This window comes from Mobula birostris, chromosome 11 (assembly GCF_030028105.1).
Source record: "Mobula birostris isolate sMobBir1 chromosome 11, sMobBir1.hap1, whole genome shotgun sequence".
Taxonomy (NCBI): domain Eukaryota; kingdom Metazoa; phylum Chordata; class Chondrichthyes; order Myliobatiformes; family Myliobatidae; genus Mobula; species Mobula birostris.
Genome location: NC_092380.1, coordinates 25,396,126 through 25,410,047, shown reverse-complemented (window position 1 = coordinate 25,410,047; position 13,922 = coordinate 25,396,126). Strand labels below are relative to the sequence as shown.

Below are 13,922 nucleotides of genomic sequence, written 5' to 3'. Positions count from 1 at the left end.
CAGTCTTGATCTTGGTGGCACATGGTCTCAAGCTTTTGTGCTTTCTGCCTGATAGGAAAGAAAGAGGTTGTGGGGTGGGGGCAGAGAGAATCACCATGGTGGGAGGGGACTTTGATTATGTTGGCTGCTTTCCTGGGACTGTGGGAAACCTCTGCAGGGTAGATGGAGGGGAGGCTAGTTTTCATGTTAGATTGGGCTGTATGCAAAACTGCAATTTCTTGTGGTCTTGGCACCAAGCCGTGGTGCATCTGGATTGATCATGTATAAAGATTGTTGAGGGGACTTGCCAAATTTGCTTAGCTTTCTGAGGAAGTCGTGGTGCTAGTGTGCTTTCTTGGACATAGCATCATTGTGGTTTGACCAGGGCAAACTATTGACGTTTAACTTGATGCTCTCATTCATCTCCCCCTCAATACCATTGAAACATACAAGGGTGTGCACTCTACCCTGCTTCCTGAAGTCAGTGACCAGCTGACATCGAGGGAAAGGTGGCTATTTTGATACCACATCACTACCTTCCTGTACTCTGTCTCATTACTGCTTGACATACAGTCCTCTGTGGTGGTATGGTCATTTGTGAAATTGTAGATGGAGTTGGGAATCTTGCCACACAATCGTAAGTGTCTAGAGAGCAAAGTAGTGGACTGAGGGCACAGCCTTTTGGGGAGAATAGTATAAGACCTTTAGACCATCAGATATAGGAACATGATTAGGCTATCTGGTCCATTGGATTAGCTCCGCCATTTCAGCCCCAGTCTCCTGCCTTCTCCCCGTTGCCCTTCATGCACTGACCAATCAAGAATCTATCAACCTCTACCTTAAATATACGTAAAGACTTGGTCTCCACAGCTGCCTGTGGTAAAGAATTCCACAGATTCACCACTCTGGCTAAAGAATTTCATCCTCATCTCCATTCTAAAAGAATGGTGTAAGGCAGGATGAATGTAAAAATGGGTGGCTGCTGTCAGTACGATGAAGGACTTGTTTCCAGACAGCATCCCTCTGTGACTGTACATAGCAATGTGGTCTGCTTATTCCTGAATGATTGTAACCAAGAAAAGTAAGGCAAACTACAGCAACACACGCTGAAACATTTTCCTCTATCAACCTCTGGGTATTTCAGACACAGGTTTTTATTCCTGATTCCCAAACATCTGTATTTCCAGCGGCCCTGTCAGCAGCAGGAGCAGCACACAACGACAAGGTTTCGTGCAGGTCGGCGACGCTTGTTTAAAAGTTTGGAAAGGACAAGTAGGGCAGCCATTATTGGGAGTAGACCAGTGGAGAGAGTAGGAATGTCACTCTTTGGCTCAAAAGAGGCGTTGGTTTTGGAAAAGATTCTGTTATGGTTCCTTTTTTTTTCTCTCTGCTTACTGTACCTACTGAGTATAGATTCTGTGGATGTGAACGTGACACCCAAATGGTATGTTGCCTCCCAGGTGCCAGTGTCGGGGATGTCTCAGATCGTGGCTCAGCATTTTGGAGAAGGAGGGAGAGCAGCCAGATGTCCTGGCACATACTGGTACCAATGACATGGGAGGGAAAAGCAAAGAGGTCCTGAAAAGAGAATCTAGACAGCTAAGCAGAAAACTGAGAAGCTAGGTCTCCAGGGTAGTAATTTCTGGATTGCTACCTGTGCCATGTGCTAGTGAGGGTGGAAACAGGGTGATTTAGCAGGTAAATGTGTGGCTGAAAAGCTTGTGTAGGGGGCAGGGATTCAGGTTCTTGGATCATTGGGATCTCTTCGGGGGGGAGGTATAACCTGTTCAAAAGTGACAGGTTGCTCCTGAACCCAAGGAGGACCAATATTCTTGTGGGCAGGTTTGTTAGAGCTGATGGGGAGGATTTAAACTAATTTGGTAGGGTGGTGGAAATTGGAGAGAAGGTATTCAGGATAGGACAGATGGTAAAAAAGCAAAGATAGCGTGCAGTCGGACTTTCAGGAAGGTCAGGCAGATGATATGACAAAATTGCAGCCAGCTGGTGAGTATCAGAGCATTAGGGATGCAGAATCAAAATGAGTAGTAAATACAGTACTCGTAGTGTTATATCTCAATGCGCGAAGTATAAGAAATGAGGTGGATGATCTTGTTCCACCGTTATAGATTGTCAGGTATGATGTTGTGGCTATCACTGAATCGTGGCTGAAGGATGGTTGTAGATGGGAGCTAAATGTCCAAGGCTACACATTGTATTGGAGGGATAAGAAGGTAGGCAGAGGGGGAGGCTTGGCTCTGCTGGTAAAGAATGGCATCAAATCAATAGAAAGGTGTGACGTAGGATCGGAAGATGTTCAATCCTCGTGGGTTGAGTTGAACTGTAAGGATAAAAGAACCTTGATGGCAGTTATATGCAGGCCTCCCAATAGTAGCTGGGGATGTGGACCACCGATTACAATGGGAATTACATCAAGAAAAGGTGTGTTCAAAGGGAAATACTATGGTTGTCCTGGGAGATTTTAACATGCAGATTGATTGGGCAATCAGGCTGGTAATCTCAAGAAAATGGGTTTTTTGAATACCTACGAGATGGCTTTTTAGAGTAGTTTCGCATTGAGCCTACTGGGGGATCAGCTATAGTGGATTGGGTGTTATGTAATGAAGCAGAGGCGATTAGGGAGCTGAAGGAAAAAGAACCCTTAGGAACCAGTGATCACAATATGATGGAGTTCACTTGAAATTTGATAGGGAGAAAGTAAAGTCTGATGTAGCAGTATTTCAGTGGAGTAAAGGAAATTACAGTGGTATGAGAGAGGAGGAGTTGGCCAAAATTGGAAGGAGATGCTGGCAGGGATGATAGAGCAGCAGTGGCATTAGTTTCTGGGGGAAAATGAGGAAACTGCAGGATAGATGCATTCCAAAAACAAAGAGATACTCAAATGGAAAAATCATTCACCTGTGGCTGACAAGGGAAGTCAAAGCTAATGTAAAAACAAAAGAGAGGGCACACAACAAAGCAATAAGTAGCGGTAAAATAGAGGTTTGGGAAGCTTTTAAAAATCTACAGAGAGCAACTAAAAGATTTGTTAGGATGAAATGATGAAATATGAAAGCAAGTTAGCAAACAATATTGAAGTGGATAGTAAAAGCTTTTTCAAGTATGTAAAAAATAAGAGAGATGAGAGTGGATGTAGGACCACTAGAAAATAAGGCCGGAGAAATAATAATGGGAGGCAAGGAGATGGCAGATGAACTAAATGAGTATTTTGCATCAGTCTTCTCTGTGGAAGACACTAGCAGTGTGCAAGATGTAGAAGGGTGTGAAGGAAAAGAAGTGAGTGCAGTGACTATAACAAGGGAGAGGGTGCTCAAAAAATTGAAAGACCTAAGGGTACATAAGTGACCCAGACCAGATGATCTGCACCCTAGGGTTCTGAAAAAGGTAGTGATAGAGATGTGGAGGCATTAGTAATGATGTTTCAAAAAATTGCAAATGTCACATCACTCTTTAAGAAAAGAGGAACGCAGCAGAAAGGAAATTATCGATCAGTTAGCTTGGCCTCAGTGGTTGGGGAAATGTTGGAGTCAGTTGTTAAGGATGAGGTTATGGAGTACTTGGTGACACAGGACAAGATAGGACAAAGTCAGCATGATTTTCTTAAGGGAAAATCTTGCCTGATGAACCTGGTGGAATTATTTGAGGAGATTACAAGTAGGAGAGATAAAGGGGATATAGTCAATGTTGTATATTTGGATTTTCAGAAGATCTTTGACAAGGTACCACACATGAGGCTGCTTAAGACCCCATGGTATTACAAGAAAGTTACTGGCGTGGTTAGAGCATTGCTGAATGGTAGGAGGCAGCAAGTGGGAATAAAAGGATCCTTTTCTGGTTGGCTGCCAGTGTCTAGTGGGGTCGGTGTTGGAACCACTTCTTTTTATGCTGTATGCCAATGATTTAGATAATGGAATAGATAGCTTTGTTGCTTAGTTTGCAGATGATTCAAAGATTGGTATGGGGGCAGGTAGTATTGGAAAAACAGAAAAGCTGCAGAAGAACTTGGATAGATTAGGAGAATGGGCAAGAAAGTGGCAAATGAAATACCATGTTGGAAAATGCATGGTCATGTACTTGGTAGTAGAAATAAATGTGCAGACTATTTTCTAAACAGAGAAAATCCAAAAATCTGAAATGCAAAGGGACTTGAGAGTCCTTATGCAGAACACCCTAAAGGTTAACTTGCAGGTTGAGTCAGTGGTGAGGAAGGCAAATTAAATGTTAGCATTCATTTCAAGAGGTCTAGAATACAGGAGCAGGGATGTGATGCTGAGGCTTTATAAGGCAGTGGTGAGGACTCACCTTGAGTATTGTGAACAGTTTTGGGCTCATGTAAGAAAACGTGCTGCCATTGGAGAGGGTTCAGAGGGGGTTCACAGAGATGATCTGGGAATGAAAGGGTTATCATTCGAGAAATGTTTGATGGCTCTAGGTCTGTACTTGCTGAAATTTAGAAGGATGAGGGGGATCTCATTGAAACCTTTCGAATATTGAAAGGCTTTGACAGAATAGATGTGAAAAGGATGTTTCCCATAGTGGGGGAGTCTAGGACAAGAGGGCACAGCCTCAGGATAGACGGGTGTCCATTTAAAACAGATTTGGAGAAATGTCTGGCCAGATGGTGGATTTGTGGAATTTGTTGTCACAGGCAGCTGTGGAGGCTAGGGCATTGGGTGTATTTAAGGCAGAGCTTGAGAGGTTCTTGTTTGGACTCGGCAGCAAGGGTTACAGGGAGAAGGCTGGGGATTGGGGCTGAAGGGGGGGGGGGGGGGAAGGATCAGCTGTTATTGAATGGTGGAGCAGACTCGATAGGCCAAATGGTCTAATTCTGCTTCTATGTCTTATGGTCTTATTTATAAAACATTTGAACAATAGGGAGCAGCTTCCGACAGAATTTATTCCCGGGCTACACTGCTGATTCACTTTGGTTGAGACCTACATATGGATGTTTAGACTGCAGTTTGCATCTGTGTTGCCTGGTGATGTAAGACATTGGTTGGTTGGTTTAGCATTTACAATAATTGTTTGTAATTTCAGTGCAAGGTTGTTATCTGGAATCTTTGTTCTGTGGGGTCGTTGAACTAATATCTTGCTCATCTAAACCAATAAACAGGCACAGAGTTTAATGTGTTGCTAACTATTAGAGAAAAACCTTTTTACAAATGTTTAGAATCCTGAATTCACACCAATGTCAGGTTCCAGGTATTCACTAGAAGTTGCATACCCCTCTTGTCTCCTTTGCTAAGCTTCCCTTTTTCACAGCAGTGAGTAAAGTTCCTCAATGCTCAGTGGCAAAGAAGCATTAAGCTAGCTTGAAGCTAAACAAAGTACAAGGCTTGCATCTTGGTCTCAGTGCAAATCTTGTAGCAACTAGATGTGGAAAGATACAGCATGGGTCTAAAACGTTAGTTCCAAGAGATGGGGAATTGGTGCAGAATGAGAAGCTTTACTTAGGCTGAAAGCAGATAAAACCAAACCAGTGTCTCGCCGGATGTCTGGTGGAAAATAGATGGTCGACTATTCAAGATCTTTTTCAGATCATGGTCTGAAATGTCAACCATCCCTTTGTCTCCCCTGATGGTCTTTGACCTACTGAGTTCCACCAGCAGTTTGCTTTTTTTTTTGCTTCAGATTCCAGAATTTGCAATCTCTTGTGTGTCCAGTTAAGTTCATAAGACATAGGAGCAGAATTAGGCCATTTGGTCCATCGAGGCTGCTCTGCCATTCAATCATGTTTGATCCTATTTTTCCCATCCTCAGCCTCACCCTCCCCCCCACCCCCGGCCTTCTCCCTGTAACCTTTGATCATGTGCCCAATCAAGATCCTATCAATCCCTGCCTTAAATGTACTCAATAACCTGGCTTCCACAGCTGCCTGTGGTAACAAATTCCACAAATTCATCACTGTCTGGCTAAAGAAATTGCTCTGTATTTCTGTTTTAAATGGTCGTCCCTCTATACTGAGGCTCTGCCCTCTTGTCCTAGACTCCCCTGCCATTGGAAATATCCTTTCCACATCTTCTCTGTTTAGGCCTTTCAACTTTCAAAAGGTTTCAATGAGATCTTCCCCACCCTTCTAAATTCCATCAAGGTTTCAGTCTGTTCTAGATGACTTTCAACATAATTTTGCTTGCATGGTTAATAAGACTGGTGGTTCTATAATTCTGGCACTGCTGTAAGTTGCCTTGCTTGGGGAGAGTAACGGTGATTGATTTTGTCCAGGGTGTTGGCCATTCCCCGGTCTGCCAGATTTTGTTGCAGAAATTGTTCAAGGCACATCTGGGCAAGCGCGTGGATGTCAGCAAGTGAGACCGGCGGAAAGGATTTAAAAAGAAGATGGCTTTATAGAGTGGGTGTAGATGGAGTCAGAATAAGAGGGCTTTGGCTAAATGGGGCTTTGGTGATAACAGGTCGAGGTGAGATAAGTTACTTGTGACGAATAGAAACAAGAAGTAGATCTGAGGCCAGTATTCTGTATTAGGTGTCAGATGTGGAATGTCCAGGAGTCTCCCAGCCTCCCGGACGGCCACGTCTACACCAGGGGTGTCGAGCTGCAGCTCCTTAGGGATTGGGTTAGGAAACTGAAGATACAGCTCAATGACTTTCGTCTGGTCAGGGAAAGGGAGGAGCTATAGGCAAGTAGTCACCCCGGGGCCTCGGGAGACAGGTAAGTGGGTACCAGTCAGGAGAGGGAAGGACAAGAGTCAGATACTAGGCAGTACCCCAATGGCTGTCCCCCTTAACAAAAAGTACTCCTGTTTGAGTGCTGTTGTGGGGGGGGGGGGGGGTGTTCAACCTACCTAGGGGAAGCAACAATGGCCGTCCCTCTTTCACAGAGTCCGGCCCTGTGGTTTAGATGGGATGGAGTTTATTAGGTACAAGCCCACAAGAGGAGAGGCTGTACTTGATATGGTATTGGGAAATGAACCTGGTCAGGTGTCAGATCTCTCATTGGGAGAGCATTTTGGAGATAGTGATCATAATTCTATCTCCTTTACCACAGCATTCGAGAGGGATAAGAACAAACAGGTTAGTTTAATTGTGTTTAATTGGAGTAAGGGGAAATATGAAGCTATCAGGCAGGATCTTGGAAGCATAAATTGGGAACAGATGTTCCCAGGGAAATGTACGGCAGAAATGTGGCAAATGTTCAGGGGATATTTGCATGGTGTTCTGCACAGGTACATTCCAATGAGGCAAGGAAAGGGTGATAGGGTACAGTAACCGTGGTGTACAAAGGCAGTTGAAAATCTAGTCAAGAAGAAAAGCTTACGAAAGGTTCAAAAAACTAGGTAATGATAGAGATCTAGAGGATTATAAGGCTAGCAGGAAGGAGCTTAAGAATGAAATTAGGAGAGCCAGAAGGGGCCGTGAGAAGGCCTTGGCGAGCAGGATTCAGGAAAGCCCCAAGGCATTCTACAGGTATGTGAAGAGCAAGAGGATAAGATGTCAGAGAATAGGACCAATCAAGAGTGACAGTGGAAAAGTGTGTATGGAACCGGAGGAGATAGCAGAGGTACTTAGTGAATACCGAAGCAAAGTATTCATTACAGAAAAGGACCTTGGAGATTATAGGGATGACTTACAGTGGACTGAAAAGCTTGAGTATATAGACATTAAGAAAGAGGATGTTCTTGAGCTTTTGGAAAGCATCAAGTTGGATAAGTCACCGGGAGCGGACGAGGTATACCCAGGCTGCTGTGGGAGGTGAGGGAGGAGATTGCTGAGCCTCTGGCAATGATCTTTGCATCATCAATGGGGATGGAGAGTTTCTGGGGGATTGGAAGATTACAGATGTTGTTCCTTTATTCACGAAAGGGAGTAGAGATAGCCCAGGAAATTGTAGACCAGTGAGTTTCAGTTCAGTGGTTGGTAAGTTGATGGAGAAGATCTTGAGAGGCAGGATTTATGAACATTTGGAGAGGCATAATGTGATTAGGAATAGTTAGCATGGCTTTATGAAAGGCAGGTCGTGCCTTACGAGCCTGATTGAATTTAGAGGATGTGACTAAACACATTGATGAAAGTACAGCAGTAGATGTAGTGTATATGGATTTCAACAAGGCATTTGATAAGGTACCCTATGCAAGGCTTATTGAGAAAGTAAAGAGGCATGGGATCCAAGGGGACAGTGCTTTGTGGATCCGGAACTGGCTTGCCCACAGAAGGCAAAGAGTGGTTGTAGACAGGTCATATTCTGCATGGAGGGTGAACCCTCACAAGGCAACAGGCCCCACTGGTGTACCGGGTAGAGCTCTGAAAACCTGTGCCAATCAACTGGCAGATGCGCTTGAGGACATTTTCAATTTCACATCGCTGCAGCCAGAAGTTCCCACCTGCTTCACAAGGGCAGCAATCGTACCAGTGCCCAAGAAGAGCAGGGTGAGCTGCCTTAAAGACAATTGTCCAGTAGCACTTACATCTACGGTGATGAAGTGCTTTGAGAGATTGGGTATGGCTAGATTATTCCTCTCATGGTGCATAGAGTAAACATTCACACTTTGACATTACAACCCTAAGGTTGTAATGAACTTAGCAATTTTGGGTAATTATTTTCCCCAATATATGTGGCAGTTACTTTGTTTCTGAATCATTTTGACTCCTCCCATCTTTTATTCTGGCTACTTCTCCCTTCCTTTCCAGTCCTGATGAAGGATCTTGGCCCAAAACGTCGACTGCTTATTCTCCTCCATTGATGCTGCTTGACCTGCAGAGTTCCTCCAGCACTGCCATTAATAAAGTAATTGGTTCCCTAAGGTTGTCATAGCTGGGGGTGGGGTGTTGAGGGGGAGGTGAAGTAAGGAATAAGCTTTCACTACTATTAAATGCTCGCAATGGGCTGCATCTAAAATAGCCTTCACAACCAAGACCAGCTCCTGGCCTTCACGTGTGGCTTAGCTACTAAGCCAGGCGCCACCATTTCTACTGACAGGAGAAAGGGGCAAAGGCAGGTTATTGTCACCTTAAAACCAGCCACTTTGGGCAGATGAGGTTTGTCAGCCATGATTAGAGGTTCATATAGGAGAAAGAAAACTCTGATCTCAAACCTCTGCTGCCTTGCGGCTATGTCCTCTCATGGGAAAGGTTTCAGGAGTAAACTCTGAGGAAGAATCTAGAGCTGCAGTCCTACGTGGGTTCAACACTGGCTGGTAATTCCTGCAATGCCACTGGTGCTAAACTGTATTAGTCTCTGATGTCTTTTGGATTCATCAGATGCGTGGAGAGTCAGAGCCTGCTACACAGGCAACAGCTTGCTCTCCATATTGTACTGCCCTGGCTTGCATAATGACAAATTATACACAACTAGGATGCAACATCCATGGTCAGCCCCAACCAACTGAAGCCTCAGAATCACAATGTTACCCTGTCAGCTGTAGTTTATACCCTGAAGGAGATGTTTCATCTTCTCTCCATCTCCTCCCACATTAACGATTTTGAGAATTTCTCACTTTTCCTGTTTGATCAAGGCCACGTGAGTTGAAATATTGCCTATTGCCATCCCAATTGATGCTTGTTGACCTGCTGAGGACTTTACAGCATCTCTTTTTGCTTCAGATTTCTAGCGTCTGCAGGTTTTTGCTCCAAATAATGTTCTCATGATGTCCATAGGGCAAAAGAGATATAGGGTCACATTCTGCACATTAAGTCTGCTCTACCATTCACTCATGACTGACCTTTTTAACTTTCTGCCTTCTTCTCATAATCCTTAACCCCTTTACTAGTCAAGAACCTATCAACATTTGCCTTAAATACACACTCATCAACTGCTGCCTTAAGTATATACTTTGTCAACATTTACTGTACTGTGCAAAAGTCTTAGGCACACACATAAATATATATGTATTTTGTAATTTTTTGTATTGCACAGTACTACTACTGCGAAAAAAGGAAATTCATGATACTTCAAACACGAAAGACATTCTGTAATGATCAGTTGACGAGTTGTTTGGACTCAGGTGACTTTGCCTGGTGTCGCAGTGCCCCCGCCACCTGTCCCACACCCCTCCCACAGTACTCCACCTCGGCATTTCCAACATCCTTTGCTGCCGCCAGATTTACAAACTTACTCTCCACTCCATGTTGACAAATACAGTACTGTACAAAGAGTCTTAAGCACTCTAGCTATATGCATACTACTGTACCTCTTAACCAATAATACTCAAAGTGGGGCAGCATGGTGGCATAGTGGTTAGCATAGAGCTTTACAGTACCAGCAACATGGGTTCAATTCTGCCGCTGTCTGTAAGAAGTTTGTACGTTCTTCCCGTGGCTGTGTAGGTTTCCTCTGGGTGCTCTGGTTCCCTCCCATATTCTAAAGATGTAGGGGATAAGTAGTTTAATTAGTCACATGGGTGTAATTGGGTGGCGCGGGCTCATTGGTCTGGAACATACTATGCTGTATCTCTGAATATATTAAAAATAAAATAATTTTGTTAATTTTTCTGTATAATTGTGGGAACTTCCTCATTGGAATTGGGATTGTATTTTTTTTAGAACAGTGGCTATTTTAACTAATCAGTTGTAAGTGACCTAAACAGCTGAATGTCAAAGGCATGTGGGGAGGGGCAAGAAAATGGTGTGTAAGGCAGAAGATCGGTCCTAATTTTGCTGAATGACAAAGCAGGCTTGAGGGAACAAATACTTTTATGTTCATATCCTGAGTTTGTACATCCTCTGTTTACTGTGCCACCAGATTCGGATGCTTCTATCCCATTCTTATCACACTCTTGAACGGAAGTCTTGTACGCTAATAGATGAACTCATGAGCTCCCTTTCTTGTGACAGTGCTCCTGTCGATGCTCAGTGGTTCCTTAACCGTGAATGTCAGTATGTGGGTGCTTTGGCTGAAGCTGGAAGGTAGTGTTGTTTTCTGAAGTTCCCTTGTCTCACCTGATTGGTCCTTGTTCTGCAGGTAACACTGTGGTATTGAAGCCAGCCACCTACACACGTCTCACCGCCCTGCTGTTCGCAGAGATCTGCACAGAGGCTGGTCTTCCTCCTGGTGTCCTCAATGTGGTGACGGGCAATGGATCATTTGGCAGCAAGCTGGCAACACACCAGGACGTGGGCAAGGTTGCCTTCACTGGCTCCACTGAGGTACCACAGCAGTTAAATTCTCAATCATTTTCCCCTAAATCTGTTCAAAAGTATTTTTTTATTATTTTGTGTTATAAATCACCCATCGTTAGATCGATATAGGCTCTTCAGTTCAACCAGTCCATTGTTCCCTCAGCTAGTCCCAATTTCCCATCAGTCTCCAAGTCCCACCCCTCCATGTACCTCAAAGTTCAAAGCAAATTTATTACTAAAGTCGTATATGTTACTGTTTACTATCTTGAGGTATTTTTTCTTGCAGGCAATTATCCAAATGCTTCTTAAATGATACTATTGTACCCACCTCAACCACTTCCTCTGGCAGTTTGTTCCATATACTCAGTGCATTCTGTGTGAAGAGTATGCCCCTCAGATCCCTCTTAAATATTTTCCCTCTCATCCTAACTCATGCCCCTAGATTTGGACTCCTTGACCCTGGAAAGCTGAGTGTTTCTGTCCAACTCATCTATGCCTCTCACAATCTGTAACCTAGTCCTTTATGCTTAGTGCCATCGTATATGCAATGATATTCTTAGTCTGATAAGATCTTGTCTCTACAGTTCTTTGTACAACTGGCATGCACCCAAAACTAATGCTCCACATGGCAATTGGACTTCAATACTGACACTTGTATAGGGCTGATCATTTACAAAGCTGAGAATTACTGAGCGCTATCATACACGTGAATCTGACTGCCATCCAGTGGTAGCCGTCAGAGAGCAGGAGATTTTCATGCCAGAATAAGCCACCCCAAATCACAGATCATAACAAATGGACATGTCCTCTTCTCATTGCTACCGTCAGGGAGGAGGTACAGGAGCCTGAAGACATACACCCAATGATTCAGTAATAGATTCTTCCCCTCTGCCATTAGATTTCTAAATAGACAGTGAACCTTGCATACTACTGCATGAGTTTTTTCTCTTTTTGTGCTACTTATTTAATTTAACTTTTAAAATATGAATATATATATTTACTGTAATTCACAGTTTTTATTATGTATTGCAATGTACTGCTGTCGCATAACAGCAAATTTCACGACATATGCCGGTGATATTAACACAATGAAGGGGGACTCCCTTTATTCTGAGGTTGTGCTCTCTAGATCTAGACTCCCCCACTATAGGAAAAACCCTTTCCACGTCCACTCTATTTCGGCCTTTCAAAATTTGGTATATCTCAATAAGGTCCCCCTCTCATTCTTCCAAATTCCAGTGAGTACAGGTCCAGAGTAATCAATCACTTTTGATTCAATAAGCCTTTCGTTCCCTGAATCATTCTTGTGAACCACTGCTGAAACCTCTCCAATGTCAGCACATCCTTTCTTAAATAAGGGACCCAAAATTGCTCACAGTACTCCAAGTGAACCTCACCATTGCCTTATAAAGCCTCAGCATTACATCCTCGCACTGAGGCGGCCAGAACTGAACACTACTCCAAATGTGGTCTAACCAGAGATTGAAATGACTCTAAAGTTACCTTCAGCTCTTGAACTCAATCCACATGCAATACTGTGCATCTTAACTACCCGTGTGTGGCAACTTTGAGGAATCTATGGGCATGGACTCCAAGGTCTCTCTTCCTTCACACTGTTAAGAATCCTGTCAATAACCCTATACTCTGCCTTCAATTTCAAGCTTCCAAAGTAAATTCACTGGATTGTACTCCATCTGCTGTTTCTTTGCCCAGCTCTGCATCCTATCAAAACACCCCGCTATAACCTGTGACAACCTTCTACACTATGCACAGCACCATCAAACTTCATCTCATCTGAAAACTTCCTAACTCACTCTTCCACTTCCTCACCGAATTCATTTATAAAAATCACAGAGTAGTAGTCTCAGAGCAGATCCTCGTGGAAAACCATTAGTCACAGACCTCCAGGCAGAATGTACTTCATCTGCAACCAACCTCTGCTTTCTGGGAGCAAGCCAATTCTGAATTGACACAGCCAAGTTTCCCTGGATCTTATGCCTCCTTGATTTTCTGCAAGAGCCTACCATGGGGAACCTTGTCAAACATCTTATTAAAATCCATATACTCCTCATTCACTGCTCTACCTTCATCAATTTGTCACTCACTCAAAGAAGTCAGTCAGGCTCATGAGGCATGATCTTGCCCCTCACACAAAACCATGCTTCTCTAAATGCCTGTAAATCTGTCTCTTAAGTATCCTCTCCAAATGTTTGCCCACCACTGATGTTAGACTTGCTGGTCTAATTCCCAGTTAACTGTCTTGAACAAAGAAATAACGTCTGCCACTCTCCAAACCTCTGGCACTACTCCTGTGGCCAATTAGGACTCAAAGATCACTGTCAAAAGCATAACAATTTCTTCCCTCAGCTCCTGTAGTAACCTAGGCTATATCCAGGGACTTATCTATCCTAATTTTTTCATGACTTCCAGTACACCCTTATTCTTAATGTTGACGTTCCAGCATATCAGCCTTTGTATGATGACCTCACATTCGTCAATTCCTCCCTCTCTGGTGAATATTAAAACAAAGTGTCCATTAGGAACCTCTCCTACCACCTATGCCTCCAGGCACGTTTCCTCTTATATCACTGGTTGGTCCTATCCTCACTCTAGTCATTCTCTTGGTTTTTACACGCGCGTTGAGCACCTTGGGGTTTTCCTTAATCCTACTCACTAAGGTCTTCTCATGTCTTCTTCCAGCTCTCCTAAGTCTCTTTTTAAGCTCCTTCATGGCTACTGTATAATTCTTATGGACATGCAAAGTTCAAAGTAAGTTTATTATCCACCACTCATTCTTCAAATCTCCCATCAAAGCTCAGAGCCATCAAACACTCCTCATAAGTTAACCCTTTCAT

General features: G+C 43.6%; 1 protein-coding gene across 2 annotated transcripts in view; it reads left to right on the top strand.

The window, feature by feature from the left end:
- The window catches only part of aldh16a1 (aldehyde dehydrogenase 16 family, member A1), a 95,048-nt gene that overhangs the window by 34,481 nt on the left and 46,645 nt on the right, over window positions 1-13,922 (top strand). For both annotated transcript variants that reach the window (XM_072271929.1, XM_072271930.1), the window contains exon 6: window positions 10,910-11,094. In XM_072271929.1, the coding sequence (XP_072128030.1) occupies window positions 10,910-11,094 (185 nt within the window). The remainder of the gene's footprint in view (window positions 1-10,909; window positions 11,095-13,922) is intronic.